The sequence below is a fragment of the Trifolium pratense genome, linkage group LG2 (assembly GCF_020283565.1).
Source record: "Trifolium pratense cultivar HEN17-A07 linkage group LG2, ARS_RC_1.1, whole genome shotgun sequence".
NCBI lineage: Eukaryota > Viridiplantae > Streptophyta > Magnoliopsida > Fabales > Fabaceae > Trifolium > Trifolium pratense.
The window spans coordinates 65497469-65512701 of NC_060060.1; the positions used below are offsets into that span (position 1 = coordinate 65497469).

The 15233-nt window shown below is 30.0% G+C and overlaps 1 protein-coding gene and 1 long non-coding RNA gene across 2 annotated transcripts; both read left to right on the forward strand.

The window, feature by feature from the left end:
* Nucleotides 1-4360: 4360 nt before the first annotated feature.
* On the forward strand, nt 4361-6203 carry LOC123908703. Its single transcript, XR_006809667.1, has 3 exons — nt 4361-4887; nt 5284-5365; nt 5903-6203. It is a non-coding gene; the product is annotated as an uncharacterized LOC123908703 (long non-coding RNA).
* A 4394-nt stretch (nt 6204-10597) lies between these two features.
* On the forward strand, nt 10598-12456 carry LOC123908612 (transcription factor RAX3-like). Its single transcript, XM_045959298.1, has 3 exons — nt 10598-11089; nt 11248-11377; nt 11546-12456. Exons 1-3 carry the CDS (start codon nt 10954-10956, stop codon nt 12264-12266), a joined length of 987 nt encoding a protein of 328 aa, XP_045815254.1. The 5' UTR covers nt 10598-10953; the 3' UTR covers nt 12267-12456.
* Nucleotides 12457-15233: the final 2777 nt, after the last annotated feature.

A 15233-nucleotide genomic window follows, 5' to 3' on the forward strand; every position in this document is an offset into this window, starting at 1 on the left:
AATGTATGTTTCAGTCAACTTCGACTTCCACCTCAAGTTTATACTGACTTTAACGTTAGAGTGTTTTTTTGCAAGAGTCTCTTTTCTCGTCATCGGTCACCTCCAACGATTGGATTCAGACCTATAGCTCAAAACAATCCTCCCATTAATCCACCAATGAGAACATCTCTTTTATCCTCTTTGGATAATTCTAAATTCTATGTAAAACACCTCTCTTCAATATATTTTTTAAAAATTCCCACAATATTCCTTCAAGATGAAAACTCATTCGTAGATTTACTCATTTTTATGTTTTTATACTACTTTGATATAATAGTTTCTCACAATTATATATTTTTGGGATATGATTGGATATAAGTGTGTAATTTTTTATATTAACATCGAATACTACTGTAATAACTAAAATTTTATTCATCCAACCGAACAAAATTACTAATTTATAAACTTTAAAATTTTAAAGTTTAAGTTGAATGTATATATTTAAATATATTTTTATTAATAAATTTTAAATAGAAGATATTTTTAAATATAATTTTTTTAATATATTTTTATTTTAATATAATTTTTTAAATATATTTTATTGATCGTGGGCTGACTCGAAGTCTAATGACTACCACACTGACCCAATTTTAAATAAACTAGGGTTAAAAATGTCCGATTATCTTTGGGCTTATTTTTTAACAGGTTAGTCCATATAAATTTAGGGATTAATAGATTGATCCGACTGTCCCAACCCATTTTAACAACTCTAATTGTAGTTTAAAAATTACTAAATTCTAATTAGACATTTACTAATTTGACAATTCATTGAAATTAGTTAAATTTAATAAGAAATTTATTCATAGTCTTCAAATCAGATTAAACTGGTGGTGAAAAATAAAAAAATAATAATTTAATTACTTGAAAATACATAAAAATATAATATGGGAGTTTTGCTACTAAAAGTCTAAAACATGAACTTCATTAATTTGCTAGTGAATTGACATAAAGCTTTAGTAGCACACTTATAGAAATATTCATAGGTAGAAACTTCGTTGGATTCCACTAATTATGTGACTTTACTAACCTTTCCATGCATTTGGATTAATTTTCAGCTTCACACTTGATCGTACATGTTTGACAAAGTTAATTTCCAAATTGACATAAAACAAAGAGCGACACATATATTCTAGAAACTTAACTAAGACAGCGACGCTGCAAGTTAGAGTTGAAAATTTACAAGCAAGAAAAGAAACTAGAAAAATTGGACGGGGAAGAATAAGTACATTGTGGTGTACTAGTTGATTGATTCATCACTTTGTGAAAAATTAATATACCCTTAAAGACCTATTACTCTTACTATTATTTTGTTGACTAATTTTAAGATGATTGTCTCTAAGAGACATGTTAACTTCATATCCTAGCTTGTTCAAACTTGACTTACGAGTTTCTTCAAATATGAACTTTTTTTTTTTTTTTTTTTTAATTTGTTGATAGAGTAACAAACACTACATGAAAATATTTTTGAGTTCGGAACCGGGTAATAGAAAATTTTAACTCTATCAATTTCAATATTATTCGTTGAACTAAGTTTTTCAGATTTATCAAACACATTTTTTTTTAAACAGTCAAACACATTTCAAAAGTTAGTATTTTAGTCATTTTGTTTCACAAATTTTAGATTTTTTCTTTCACAATTCAATTTGAGGCTTATTTATTACGACATATCATATTCATTACCGAACTAAAAATACATTTTCTTTTTGTACAAAAAAAAAATACATTTTAATTTATAGGTAAAAATACATTTGATGATTCCATATTGTTAATTTGAATTGAAAACATTGGATTTCTAGAAAAAGAAGTTTTATTTGATTAATTAAACTAAAAGAAGTTTTTTTTTATTGGTGTTTCTAGTTCAAATCAACATTGCAACATCATCGAATGTAATTCTTTATCATTAAAAATATGACAGTCATAATAAACAACCCATAAACTTAAACTTATTTTTTAGGTAAAATCCTTAACGTTGTGAAAATGAAGAATACAATTATACTTCATTTTAAATATAGTGACTATAAAATTATACCTATAGGAAAAAGAGTACAAAGGGGATAACCCATAACAAAGGGGACAAACCCTAAATCAAAGCAACAAAAAAAATAATCTCACAGGTGAATGTAAACACAATACAAACGGAGGCAAAGCAAATGACCACGATAAAATAAGGGTGACTGTCCAAACGAGGAATCAACCCAATGTACTTACCTAATACATTAACCATAGTAAGAAACCACTAAACCAGACTCGATCCAAGATTTGTAGTTTAAACATAAGGAAGGTTTCACCATCCACTCATAAGATACATGAGTGCCCCGAGGTCTTACCTAAAAGTCACTTCCACGAGGCGAGATCAATTTTATCTGCCTATATAATTGGTTCAATAGTCATCGTCTTTACCAAAAAAAAATTACAAGACTTCCAAATGAATCACGCAACCGTATGTTTGGCCATACAAAATCCAACCTTAAACCTTCTACGGAGAAGGTTGTGAAGAGTAGGTGCTCCGTCAAGAAGCAACTTTTGGAAGAAAACAATAATCTTAACAGGGGTTCAACTCTTTCAAATTTTAGACGTAGTCCTGAAGCATCTCTACCCCAAAGCCGAAGTGAATTGAAAACAAGCCCTCAAACACTAGTAGAAATATGACATATTACATAAGCATTTTACATCTGCTGAACATATGTCAGATGTGAAAAGCTATATGTAGTAGTCTTTTCATCTGGTTTCAATATCCACAGAAGTGAAAAATATATAGACAAGACTTTTTACATCTGGTTTCAATGTACCAGAAGCATAACTGAACGCGGTGGCAATCTTGTAATTATGATAAAATTATCTAAAATATATATATATCTGGCCATATTTAGCCACAGATGTAAAAAGTCAGGTTGAATAAAAAAAAAAAATTAATATTTTTGGAACCAACAAGTGAATGAGGTAGATAGACTAAAAAAACGCAATCTGAATACCAAAAAATAAAACAAAACGCAATATTTCTCTCTCGACCCAAATCAACTCGCGATGAACAAACCCTCAGCGCCGTCCTCTACCGCCGACAACGATTGAACCCTCAGCAACCTAAAATCAACTCACCACCACCGCCTTATCTCAGTTGTCCTCTCTCTCTCTCTCTGTCACTCGTCAAATCGAAGCTTCTCACTTGAACCCTAACTCCAAATCGAAGCTATAAGGGAAACGAATTGAAAATTCTCTCCGCTCTCACTATTGTCCTTCTTTTTCCGGCCTCTACTCTCACGAATCGAAGCTTGTCTTTCTCTTTCACTATTGTCAAACCTTCTTCGATTCAGGTACTCTTCTTTCTTTTTTATTCTTTTTTAAATTTTTTTTTTCTGTATATTCATTAATTCTGGAATACTTGTAGAACTATTTCTAGTAATGTTGCTCTTTTACGGGATTCCTTTTTTTTTCCTACTTGTTTCTACTGTTTCTACTTGATTCCAGTTAATGTAGAATTCAGTTAATTTACAAGTATATGGAATTCAGTCCTGTCCTTCTAACTTTTGTAATTTTCTTTTTAGTTTATTAGTTTAGTAGCAATCTATATGAACTGTAATTGATGATGAGATATAGGAATGCTAGAGTGGATGAGATGGTTGCAAATTTCCACCAAGAAAAACATGAGAAGATTTCACAAAAGATAAACTAAATTGCATTTTAGGTCTCTCAAATGTTCTAAGCAGTAAAATTTTCAGTTTTAGTTGAAAATTATGTCTTTGTATTTTGTTGTTCAGTTTACTCACAAATGTTTATGACCTGGCAAACGGTTTATATACATAGCATGAAAATAACACATTTAAATAAATTAAAAACATTAGTGGATCCATGAAGATTATTTTCTTAATTAGTAAAAACATGTATGTAAATATTGCTGGTTACATCACTAGTTTCTACATGTAAATTGGATGCCAGAACAACATAAGGACCTAAACTTTCGATATAAATTGATCATTTTTCATTACAGGATTTCATTACATGATACACTTACAATTAAGTTACTTAAAAAAGTTGTTTATTATGTTAAGCATATGATTCACCTATGGGTAGTAGATTCTATATTCATTACAAATTGTGAATGAAAATGAACATAAATGCTCCTGGGTTCTATGTATTTGTTCCTATTTACTCTAGTCTTTAGAACATTGATAGAATAGTAGAATATACTATTTTCTATTCTAACAATTATTGTTTTTGGGGGGTGGGAGTCAGAAGTTCAGCCATGGAGTGGAGTTTGTTCTTTTGTTATCATTTAATGCGGGTGCCTTAGATAACCAAGTGGAACATGCATTAGTGTCTCTAGCAACGGTGATGCCGGAATCTCCTTCCTTGATTGTACAATGTACACAAGGTATGTTTTCAGTTTGACTAACACTTATTCAGATGTTGCCTTGTTAGCCATTTTGTTACTGGATCTTTTAGCATAATCAGTTGTCATATAATTCTAGTTTATATCAGAATAATCAGTTGTCATATTTTCCTAATCCTTTATGTTTGAACTTTTAAGCTTAAGTAAAATGAATTTCTATCCTACCATAATATGTTCAATATCAGAGACCTTTAGGGGGTCTTTCCTCAAGTGGCACGAACCGAGACATGTGATGATATTCTTCAACAGGTCATTTTTCTATTTGGTTATACCGGGTTAGTGTATAACTATTTTGATTTGGTGACTATTTTGATTTATTTCTCATTTAGTTTCATTTGGATTTGTGGGTTTCGTGCAGGTTGATGACCCTCGACTTATTCAAAGAATTTCAATTGCAGCATCAGGCAGGCGGTAGCTACAAAGACTAAGACGCCTCATGATGCATGTGATAGACTGATGTGGTTTTGCTACCTATTCTCTTTATCTCCGTTTTCCTTTTCTTGTTTTTCTTTTGTTTTGCCTGGAATGATTGTGAAAGTTACTGTGGCCTGTGGGTAATGGTTGCCCTTTGAATGTACTCTCTTGTTACTTTAATAATTGGTCAAATTATGTATATGTTGAACTAGTAAATTAAATTAGAAAACTGGTAATTAGTGGTAGTGGAGATTTTTGGTTCCTTTACTGCATTTCCCTTTATGCATAGTTGCAAATATTAGTATAATCGAGTTACATGAAACACATTTTGTTGGATCTGTTATTTGTTTTTGTACTCAATGACTTGAATTTTTTCTTCGGCTGAAACTATGGATTTGCTTACATTTTGTTGGATCTGTTATTTGTGTTTGTTCCTATTACAGGTACAAGAGAAGCAAAGATTGATTGATTTTGCAGAAGCACTTCGTAGTAATGTAGTATCACTCATAGTTTTCTTATAAGTGGGTACATTTCACTAGAATATTGTAATCTGCATCGTATAATTTAAATATAAGTTATACTCCATAAAGGTAAGTTTTCAGTAATAACAGAAAGATACTGCATTCTGATAAGTAGGTACAATTGGCCATGCATAGAGTAGACTATATTGCCTATTATTCCATTGACAAGTATGCTAATTTATGAAATATAGTATGCATGACTTGAATTGGTTACTTTTTATGTTGTAGATTAGTTGAACGAGGTCCCTTATCACATCTTGGTTTAAGTCTGCTACTTGTATTGAAACTGATTGTTAAAGAAGAACAACACATTGATGATGAATTTGGTTGTTGAAAATTTATGCCTAAGTGGGATTTTTGTTGGATAGAATGTTACAGTACCTTATTTTATAGATTTAGGCATTTTAAAATGAGTAGCTTAGATGTTATTCATGGTTGCTCTGACATGGTATGTTTATTATATATATGAATAAGTTGATAATGTATATGTAATGGATTTGAGCCATGTATGTATAAGTAATTATATATTTATATATTGTAGGTGTTCAATGATCCCACAACATTAACAGAGGAGGAGCTGTATGATTTGCGAAACCGCTGGGCAACTTGTTTCCTTGACCTATATAATCTTGAGGTAGATTATGATGATGCCGATGAGAAAGCTTAGGAGCTAGCTAGGTTTGTGTGAAGTTACAATGAATTAGTATTAATTATGATGATGTTTTGATTTGTATTTTGGATGGATTAGTATTAATTATGATGATGTTTTGATTTGTATTTTGGATTTCAATGATTGTACTTCAATGACATTATTACTATATATATGTTGAATGTTGAATTTGGCTATGGATGTTGAATGTTGAATTTAAGTATTATGTAGTTATGTTATATTGTTGGCATTGTGGGTTGGATTTTTTTAATAAAAATAAAAGATTTAAAATATAAAAAAAAAAAACGCAGGTTTTTGAAAAAAAAAATTAAATAAAGTTAAGATATCACATCTGGTGGACTTGGTCAGATGTAAAAGGTCCAATTTAATTTTTAAAAAATAATATTTGATTTTCGCCTTGGTCAGAGGTAAAAAATGTTTTTTTACATCTGACTACGCCAGATGTAAAACGTGTATACTTACTAAGTCTCGTGCGCCTACATCTGACATTTTTCAGATGTAAAAAGTGTTTTTCGCCAGATGTAAAAAAGCTTTTTTCTACTAGTGAAAAAAGAGATATGTTGATTTAACTGAGTATACTCCACTGAGATCATAATCGCACAACCACCTATACATCAATCCTCATTCGAAGTAATGGAGACTGTTACAATGTCCAAATATCCAAAAGATCTTACTATGCGAAAATATAACATAGTATTATAAAAACAATAGTGATTAAAATTAGCTAAAAAATATAATCTATCTCAAAGTTTTTCAATTTCACTAAAGTACTATTGTAATTAGATATTAATTAGAGAATAGAGACGAATTTCAAACTTTTCTCTTTAAATTTTAATTGCTCATTAAGTGTCCATATAATTGTGTTTTTAGCCTATAAATCATATAATTGGAGGATATCACATTGTACAGGTTTTCTTCACAATCTGATTGCTCTAAAGAATAATTTCTGTACTAATTAAAGAAACGTTACTTTTTCTACTAAAAGAAACATTACTTTACTTGGTACTTGGTGGCATATTCTTTACACACTACTAGTATTTACTGCTACACTTTCATAAAAAGTATTGGAAGACATGTTCAACTTCAACATTATTCTGTTAGAAAGCACAAAAGAACTAGGTAAGAAATATACCTTAGTGCTAGTTTTCGTATAGATCTGTTACATTTTCATAGGACCTTGTCAAAAAGACACTTTCATACTTATTTACTAGGTCCACCATTACGTAATCAGAACATGGAAAAAAATGTCCCTCAATTTCATTAATTTCTAGTATTTTTTTTTTCACCTTACTATAAAAAGTTTGTTAACTATGGTTAGTTTATTATCATGGAAAGACAATGTAAAAGAGTGAGAACTAAGAAGAGACGGTGGCCTAACGCTAATACTATGTCCTTACTTTTGTTGAAATATTTGTCTACTTTATATAATTTCTTCTACAAACCTTAATTTTATAACATATAGTATAAAAATTCAACAATTCTTGCTTTAAATAAATGTTTTATTTGACTTCTATACATGTAATTTGTAGTGAATGATCACCAATTGAACATACTTAAGCTGCCACTAAATTGGATCGAGATCAGATTATTAAAATTTATAACTCGATATTTTAAATATTTTGTTAGATTAAAATTTAGATCATCTGATCACAATTCAACAACTACTCATTCGTTGCATGCATTCAGTAGTTATAAAAACCCTACGAGCCTCTGCCCCTTCTATGAATTGAAGGTACAACCTCGATTGTGCTAGCTGGATTCGATAGGGCGAGGTGAGGATGTGATGTCTGAGTGTTTTAGGTTGAGGATAAGTTGTACCTCTTGGAGTTTTCTCTCTTTATTGGTTTCTACTCTCTTTTTTTTAGGTGGTTACTCTGAATGGTGAGGGGTTTCGATTTTTTAGAACTTTTTCGTATGTTTGCAATTTTCTTGGGTTTTTTCTTTTGAGTACTCGCTTTTTGTACTTTGAGATTTATTTTATTTATAATATATATTTTATTTGTCATTCAAAAAATATTATAAAAAACCAAATTCGTAATTGTTTTTTTTATCATAAAATCCATTGGTATATAATTATAATTTTATGACGAGAAAAAAACACTAATTAATTAACTAGTGTCTTATGTCAAAAAAAAAATGAAAATTAACTAGTGTCTTATTCGTACACAAGTTTCTCTATGTGGTCCTTACAAATGAAATAATTTTTCTCTGTTTCTTTCATTTTCTGATTTCTATAAATTCTTCTTTCTATAGGCAATATGAGGTTGGTCCATTTAAACAAAAACTTCTCCCTGATTAAGACAAGTTCATGAATTTTGTTCAAGTCTATCCTGACAAGAAATAGTAGCCTAACTAGATGTGATAAAAATGGCATTCTTGCATAAGAGTATGTAATATGGCAGGACCATTATAATATTTATATAGATGCATAGAACAAAAGTCAAAAACATGCTTAAATATATTACTCTTGCAAAATTAGTGCTTGTTATACATTAATGTGTTTTGAAATAAATAGATATATAGCATAAATTGAAAAAACCACAAGTCTCATTGAAAATAGTTAACTATGAAAGTTTTAAAAATGTAGCACCAACCCATTATCTTACATATCGATTTTATGAGAAAGAGTTAAACTCATAAAAATCTAATTTGATATTAAAGTTTTTCATTCGAGACATCCATATAATTAATCATGAACAAATAAGCCAAATAGTATTTGATGTGATCAGAAGTTTCTTGAATTTGGAAAACATTTGACCAAGTTTCAAATTTACATATCAGTAATTTATTTTCGGTATTAATTCTTCGGTTTATAAGGGAAAGGAACCGGTTAATGCAGAATTCGACCGTGAAGTAATATATATTTTAATATTTAAAAGTTAAAACCCAATTTTTTAATAACAAATTTTGTAGGTACGTACATTTTTAATCTTCTACGCGTCACATAGCTCACCACCGAGTGGTCATCACCCTTAATTTTTTATTTTTTTTTTAAAACAAAATATATTGGTCATGTGTTCAAACTTTGCTTCATATTAATATTTCCTTTTGCCTATAAAAAATCTGAAAATTAGTCTATAATTATAGTGGAAATCCTATTTGTTGACTATCATATTCAGAAGAGTATTTCATTAATGTTTTCTTTTCTTTGACAGAATTTATTTATGTTGTCTCGATCTTGTCCTTTTCCAAATAAAGTATGGTAAGATATGATCCTAGTTGCATATGTTTTACTACATTTTTCTTTTTTAAGCAGCAAAAAGATATGATCTTAATTTGAATATAAGGAATATTCTAACTCAAATACAACAATTTTTTTTCTCTTACCGAAGATAAACGTAAATGAAAAAGATAAAAGCCTCACGAACCCCACTAAAATGTTAAGCTCTTAGCCTATAATTCAATGTAACAACTAACAACACACCATCTATAAAATAAACATAAATTGTCTTTTATCTTTGTCATGAAGCATTTTTAAGATATAATTATAATCTTTTTCACGATATCTATTTTTGAATTACAAATATATAAGAAATTGAATAGAAAAAATCATAAAAAAAACTGAACAGAGAAGATTAAAAATACAAAAAGTATTTTTTATGATGTCGTCGGTGACCACCGCCGGACATAAGACGGTAGTCAAGTGTCTAGGATCAATTTAGTTTTAAGTGAAATTCATTAACCAACTATTTGAATCCCACCCCAATAACATGATTCAAATTGGACGTTTTCAAACAGCGAAAAATCATATTTTACTACTATGAAAAATCATGCAAAAACCTCTAAAATTGAAGAGTAATGATATTTGTTCACCCACTTAATTTCTTAACAAAGTTAATAACTCATTTTTTCTTTTCTCTCTCAATCCACTACATCTCCAACATATCACATCGCCCTCACTATTTTTTGCTATCTCAAAGGGGTTAATTTAGTGGTCTTTGTTTATCTTATTTGAGTGATTACTTCTTTTTAGTGTATGAATGTTCATATGAAATATTTCCCAAAATATAATACCAACATTTTTCTTTGTAAATAAGTGTAATTAAGAAGAATATTTTTAAAACAAGCATATGAATTCATTAACACATTTACAAACAGAGACATTAATAAAAAAAGGTTAAGAATAAATATACAAATCAATGTAATTGTATAAAACAAAAAAGATAGAACGCATGTCGAAATTGTTAGACCGGACATCATGAACAGGATTCGAACCCCAACTCCCTCACTTATGTGTGTGTAAGTTTATAATAATTTTATCATTTCGTCTATTAAAAAAAATAGAACACTATTAAAAAAAATCAATCTATATAATATTATAAAATGTAAAAGAAAAGACAATTAATAATAATTTGTTAATAAGTCTCAATTTTCACCTTCCAATGTAGATGACACAACCTCATGCGTAACAAAAGAGATTCCTCCTCTAGGCATTATTATGCATGTTATATATCAAAGAACCATTCAAACAAATGAGGTGATCACACACTTTAACCTTCCACTACATTTGGTCCCACACTATACTTTCACCATGCATAAAAGGTTCATCATCTCCATTCCCCATCCACAACAATAATTCACAATCTCCCTATTTTTAAAAAATAATATAAGAGAGAGATGATAGATATATATTGATATAATAGATTCTAGACTAAGAAGGACACAATTAGAAAAACAATGGTCTATTGAACTGGCATTTTAAATTTTTCTATTATTTTAGTCATAAAGTAACATCTTTTTTCTTTCCTTCACCTTTTTCTCTAAACCAAATTTCTCTCTCATTCTCAAGGTTATTTCTCTCTACCCCTCCTACCACACTTTTCTTTATATATAAACACATCATTATTATCATCATTATCATTATCATCAACACTTATAATAAACATTGGCTTTACTTGTAACTCATAACAACAAACACAAACATGGGAAGAGCTCCTTGTTGTGACAAAGCTAATGTCAAAAAAGGTCCATGGTCACCTGAAGAAGATGCAAAACTCAAATCTTACATAGAACAAAATGGTACTGGTGGAAATTGGATTGCTCTGCCTCAAAAGATAGGTATGCTATACATGGAATATTTCATATCATTTTCTTCTAATTTCTCTACACATAATTAATGATTAATTTAATTAATACAAATATATATTAAGAACATTAAATTTTATTTATTGAAATATTTTTATTCTTATTTTTTTCTGTGGATGTTTGTGGTCTAGGACTTAAGAGATGTGGGAAAAGTTGTCGTCTAAGATGGCTAAATTATCTTCGACCAAATATTAAACATGGCGGTTTCTCGGAGGAAGAAGATGATATTATTTGCAGCCTCTATGTTAGTATTGGAAGCAGGTAATTCCTTAATTAATTTTTTGTTATAGATAAATAATATTAGTAAATTAGTAGTTATATTAGTTTTGAGAATTTGAATTATAACCTTTATAATTAATTAGAATTTGTTCTTCGTCTTCTGCTCACCAACTGAGTTATCTGATTGAAAATAATAAAATTAATTTGTAGGTGGTCTATCATAGCGGCACAACTACCAGGACGAACAGACAATGATATAAAGAACTACTGGAACACTAGGCTGAAGAAGAAGCTCCTTGGGAAACAAAGGAAGGAGCAACAAGCCCAAGCTCAAGCACAAGCTCGCCGAGTTAACATCATGAAACAAGAGATGAAAAGAGAAACAGATCATCATAATTTGATGGTAGCCGCGGCTTCCGGTGTTAATAATATGAGTACTCAAGCTCCTTATTGGCCAGCTGAGTATTCTATTAATCCCATGCCGGTTTCAAATTCATCCATAACTGACTATGATCTGAGCAATCAAACATCCTTCACAAGCTTGCTTCATCCAACCATAATGAACATGACAAACCCTTTGGCCATGGAGAGTAATGCAATTACAAACAATGGTGGAAATTGTCAACCATCACAAATATTTCAAGGGTTTGAAAATTTTCCAAGTGATTTAAGTGATTTTCTATGTGTGAACCAACAACAAATAATGGATAAAACAATTGATGGTTTTTATGGAATGGAATCTATAGACATAAGCAATGGTGGTAGCACAATCACAACAACATCAACAGAAAGCACTAGTTGGGGAGATATGAACTCTTTGGTTTACTCACCTTTGGTTTCTGACTATGATGGTTGTTGCCAACAAGGTTCAATTCCTCAAGATGTTGTTGCTTTTGAGGAATCTAGGTATTTTGGAATGCAAATGCAATAACAAATTTGTATCATTTGGGTGGGGGTGTAAATTTCAAACAGCTATAGAAGTTTTGTGTTAGTGTCAAAACCCTAATGAGTTCACTTTCTTTCACATATATTTGTTATTTTTATGGTTTCTTTTTCATTCCATTGTTTTGAACTTCTTCATTTGCTTGATTATTGATATATATTATATATATTGAGTTCAATACTCTCTTTTGTTTTTTATTTTTTATTTTTTAGCTATATAATCTTATATGTATGGAAGCTATAGAACAAGGAATCTTAATAGTAGTGTGATGAGGCCCTAGAAATTCTAAACATGTCGGTTCTACAACTCGAAAAATCTAAAATAGCAACGAAAAATTAGAGACATATATGTCTATAATTCATCTCTAAGTGTTAGAGACGCATACTTTGGTGATCAAATTTATTTTTTTCATCTTTAATTTATGTCGTTATTTCAACTTTTTTTCAGATAGTACTTTGATTTGTAGTGGAATTTTTAAGAGTGTTATCTTGAAGAATTTAATTATGATGAATTATATTATGTACTTGAAAAGTTGTGTTGAAAATCAGTTTCTCCCTGAAACACATGATTGGTATCTCTTGCAAAGTTGTTATGAAACATGAAAGCAATAAAGGCTGTTGAAAATATGAAAGGTGCTTTAAGTTTTGGCCTTGACTTCTTAACTTTATAGTACCAAAGGTATCAAAATATGGCTGCATTAATTGTTTTATACTCCCTCCGTCCCGAATTATAAGAGAAAATAAAAAAATCACACTTATTAAGAAAAAGTAAAACATGAGAATTTGAAATATGTTTTTGTGAGTTTTTCTTGGAATAAGTTGCATAGGAAGATGTAAAAACAATTTTTATTGGTTGTTGTTTATTGAGAAAAGGGTAGAGAGAGAAAATTAAATGCAATTTGCATTTAATTTTATGAGAATAAGGGAAAAACATTCTTGAAAATGACTTTCTCCCTTATAATTTGGGACAAAAAAAATTGATTTTTTTCCCTTATAATTTGGGACGGAGGGAGTAGTTTTCTTAATAATGTACAATATATATCATGTGAGTCCAAATAGAAACATTAGAACATTTAAGTCTCGTTTTCTGTCAACTAGAATCAAGGTGATAACAACAATACATTACACATACTCCATGTTTTGCAGCTTCAAATGTGCATATATAGTAGGAAATGACCACTTCTCTTTGTACATATATAGAAACTGAAAATAGTGTTCTTTGTCAAATGTTTTTTTTTTTTTTTTTTTAACAACAAAAGAATATAGTATATATTGGATAGGTAAATAAGTACAAATAGTACTATCCTCACAATTTGGGATTAAGTACAAGAGATACTAGATCCAAGCCACACTAATGGAAATTAGAATTAAAACTCTAAAGATGACAATCGAAACTAGAATTATTGCCTTTCTTTTGGAGTAGATGCATCCATCATTTTTCCACTTATAATTTTTTGGTACTTAATTATAAGTTATAACTTGTCTATAAACATACACAACTACTTTTATTTTTTAATTTAATTTAGATATATTGTCATTGTAAATATTTTTACACTTCTTGTTAATAATAAATTTGGTCTAGTGGTGAGGTACGCTAAAGGTCATATAGATTTGATCATTGGGTTCATTGTAAACCAAAAAATAAAAAATAAATTAAGAGTTGGAGTTGAAGAGAAGGTTAAACTCTTAATTAGGTCGAAGTGAGCTTCCTCTCTCAAGCATTGAAGGGTAACCTAATTAAAGTGAGCTTCCTCTCTCAAGAGAAGGTTGCGATTAAGAGCAAACAAGGCTCTTGCTGGTATTTTGGGCTCCTTAGAATTACAAATTTGAAAATCTTTCAAAGATCGAGAGAGACGTGGCTTCAAGAAAGATATGCCAATATTGCCTACTTTCATTCTAGGGTTAAGATGAATAATATTTTGGCATTGACAGTGGGTAATAATTGGGTCGAAGAAGTAGTGGATGTACGAATACTACTCAAGAACGATCTACTTTAGATGATATTGTTTTTCTGGTTATTTCTTCGGATGATAGGTCCTCCTTGTCGGCCCTGTTCTATCCTTCCTAGCTAGATGCAACAATTGTTGATTGTGATGGTGATAAGAGCCTAGGCTCAAATGTGTTTAACGTCTCTTCCGTAAAGTGGTTTTAGTTGCTCCTCAGGAAAGAAGTTGGAGTTATGTTCGATCGGTTCTTCACTACTAAATTCCAACAAAGTATGTCACCCAATATTTTCTCGATTTTCAAGCGGGTCATCTTCATCGTCACAGATATAACTAACCCCTTAGCCTATTTGATGCCATTTTACTTAAGAAAAAAACTAGTTGACTTCATCGTGTCGTGAACTATATACATCCGTATACCAACACTACGAGAGAGTGATGTGATATGCGCTACTTGAAGAGAAAGATTATAATAAAAAAAAATAGAGTACTATACAAATGAAAATTTAATAAATTTAAATGAATGACATTCATTTTAAAACCCATGTTTTGTTAAAGTGAGTGAGAGTGATAAATTATGAAAAGCATTTTCCTTTAAAATTCATTGTTATCTGACCTAGCTCTTAATTATTGCAAGCTTTACCAATAGGTCAAAGTAGGCCAACTCAATATTTGTATGATTGTAATTCACAGCTAGCTCACAAAGGAGTTGTTGTAACTTTCAAAGTTGAATCGAATTACCTATATTTAATCTTGACTTATGCAAAATTTCTTGAGGATTTTTTATTGTTTAATTATTGTTGTTACTTTTGTCACATAATCTAAGAAATGATTTGATTTTGATAGTTGATTTGTCAACATTGGAAACACGAGGCCCAACAGTTAATCCATAAACCTGAATTTTTTCCTTCAATCTCTTCTATATTTCCTCTCAGTTATTTCTATCTCTTTTTTAATCTTACTCTAAATTTTTGCCATGTAGGAATTTTATGGCAAATCAAACACAGACAGAG

What these genes read in the sequence shown, in the direction of transcription:
- LOC123908612 (XM_045959298.1), top strand. Translation starts at nt 10,954, where the DNA reads ATGGGAAGAGCTCCTTGTTGTGACAAAGCTAATGTCAAAAAAGGTCCA. An exon ending in TGCTCTGCCTCAAAAGATAG is followed by an intron (nt 11,090 to 11,247) that starts GTATGCTATACA and finishes TTTGTGGTCTAG; the next exon opens with GACTTAAGAGATGTGGGAAA. An exon ending in TATGTTAGTATTGGAAGCAG is followed by an intron (nt 11,378 to 11,545) that starts GTAATTCCTTAA and finishes ATTAATTTGTAG; the next exon opens with GTGGTCTATCATAGCGGCAC.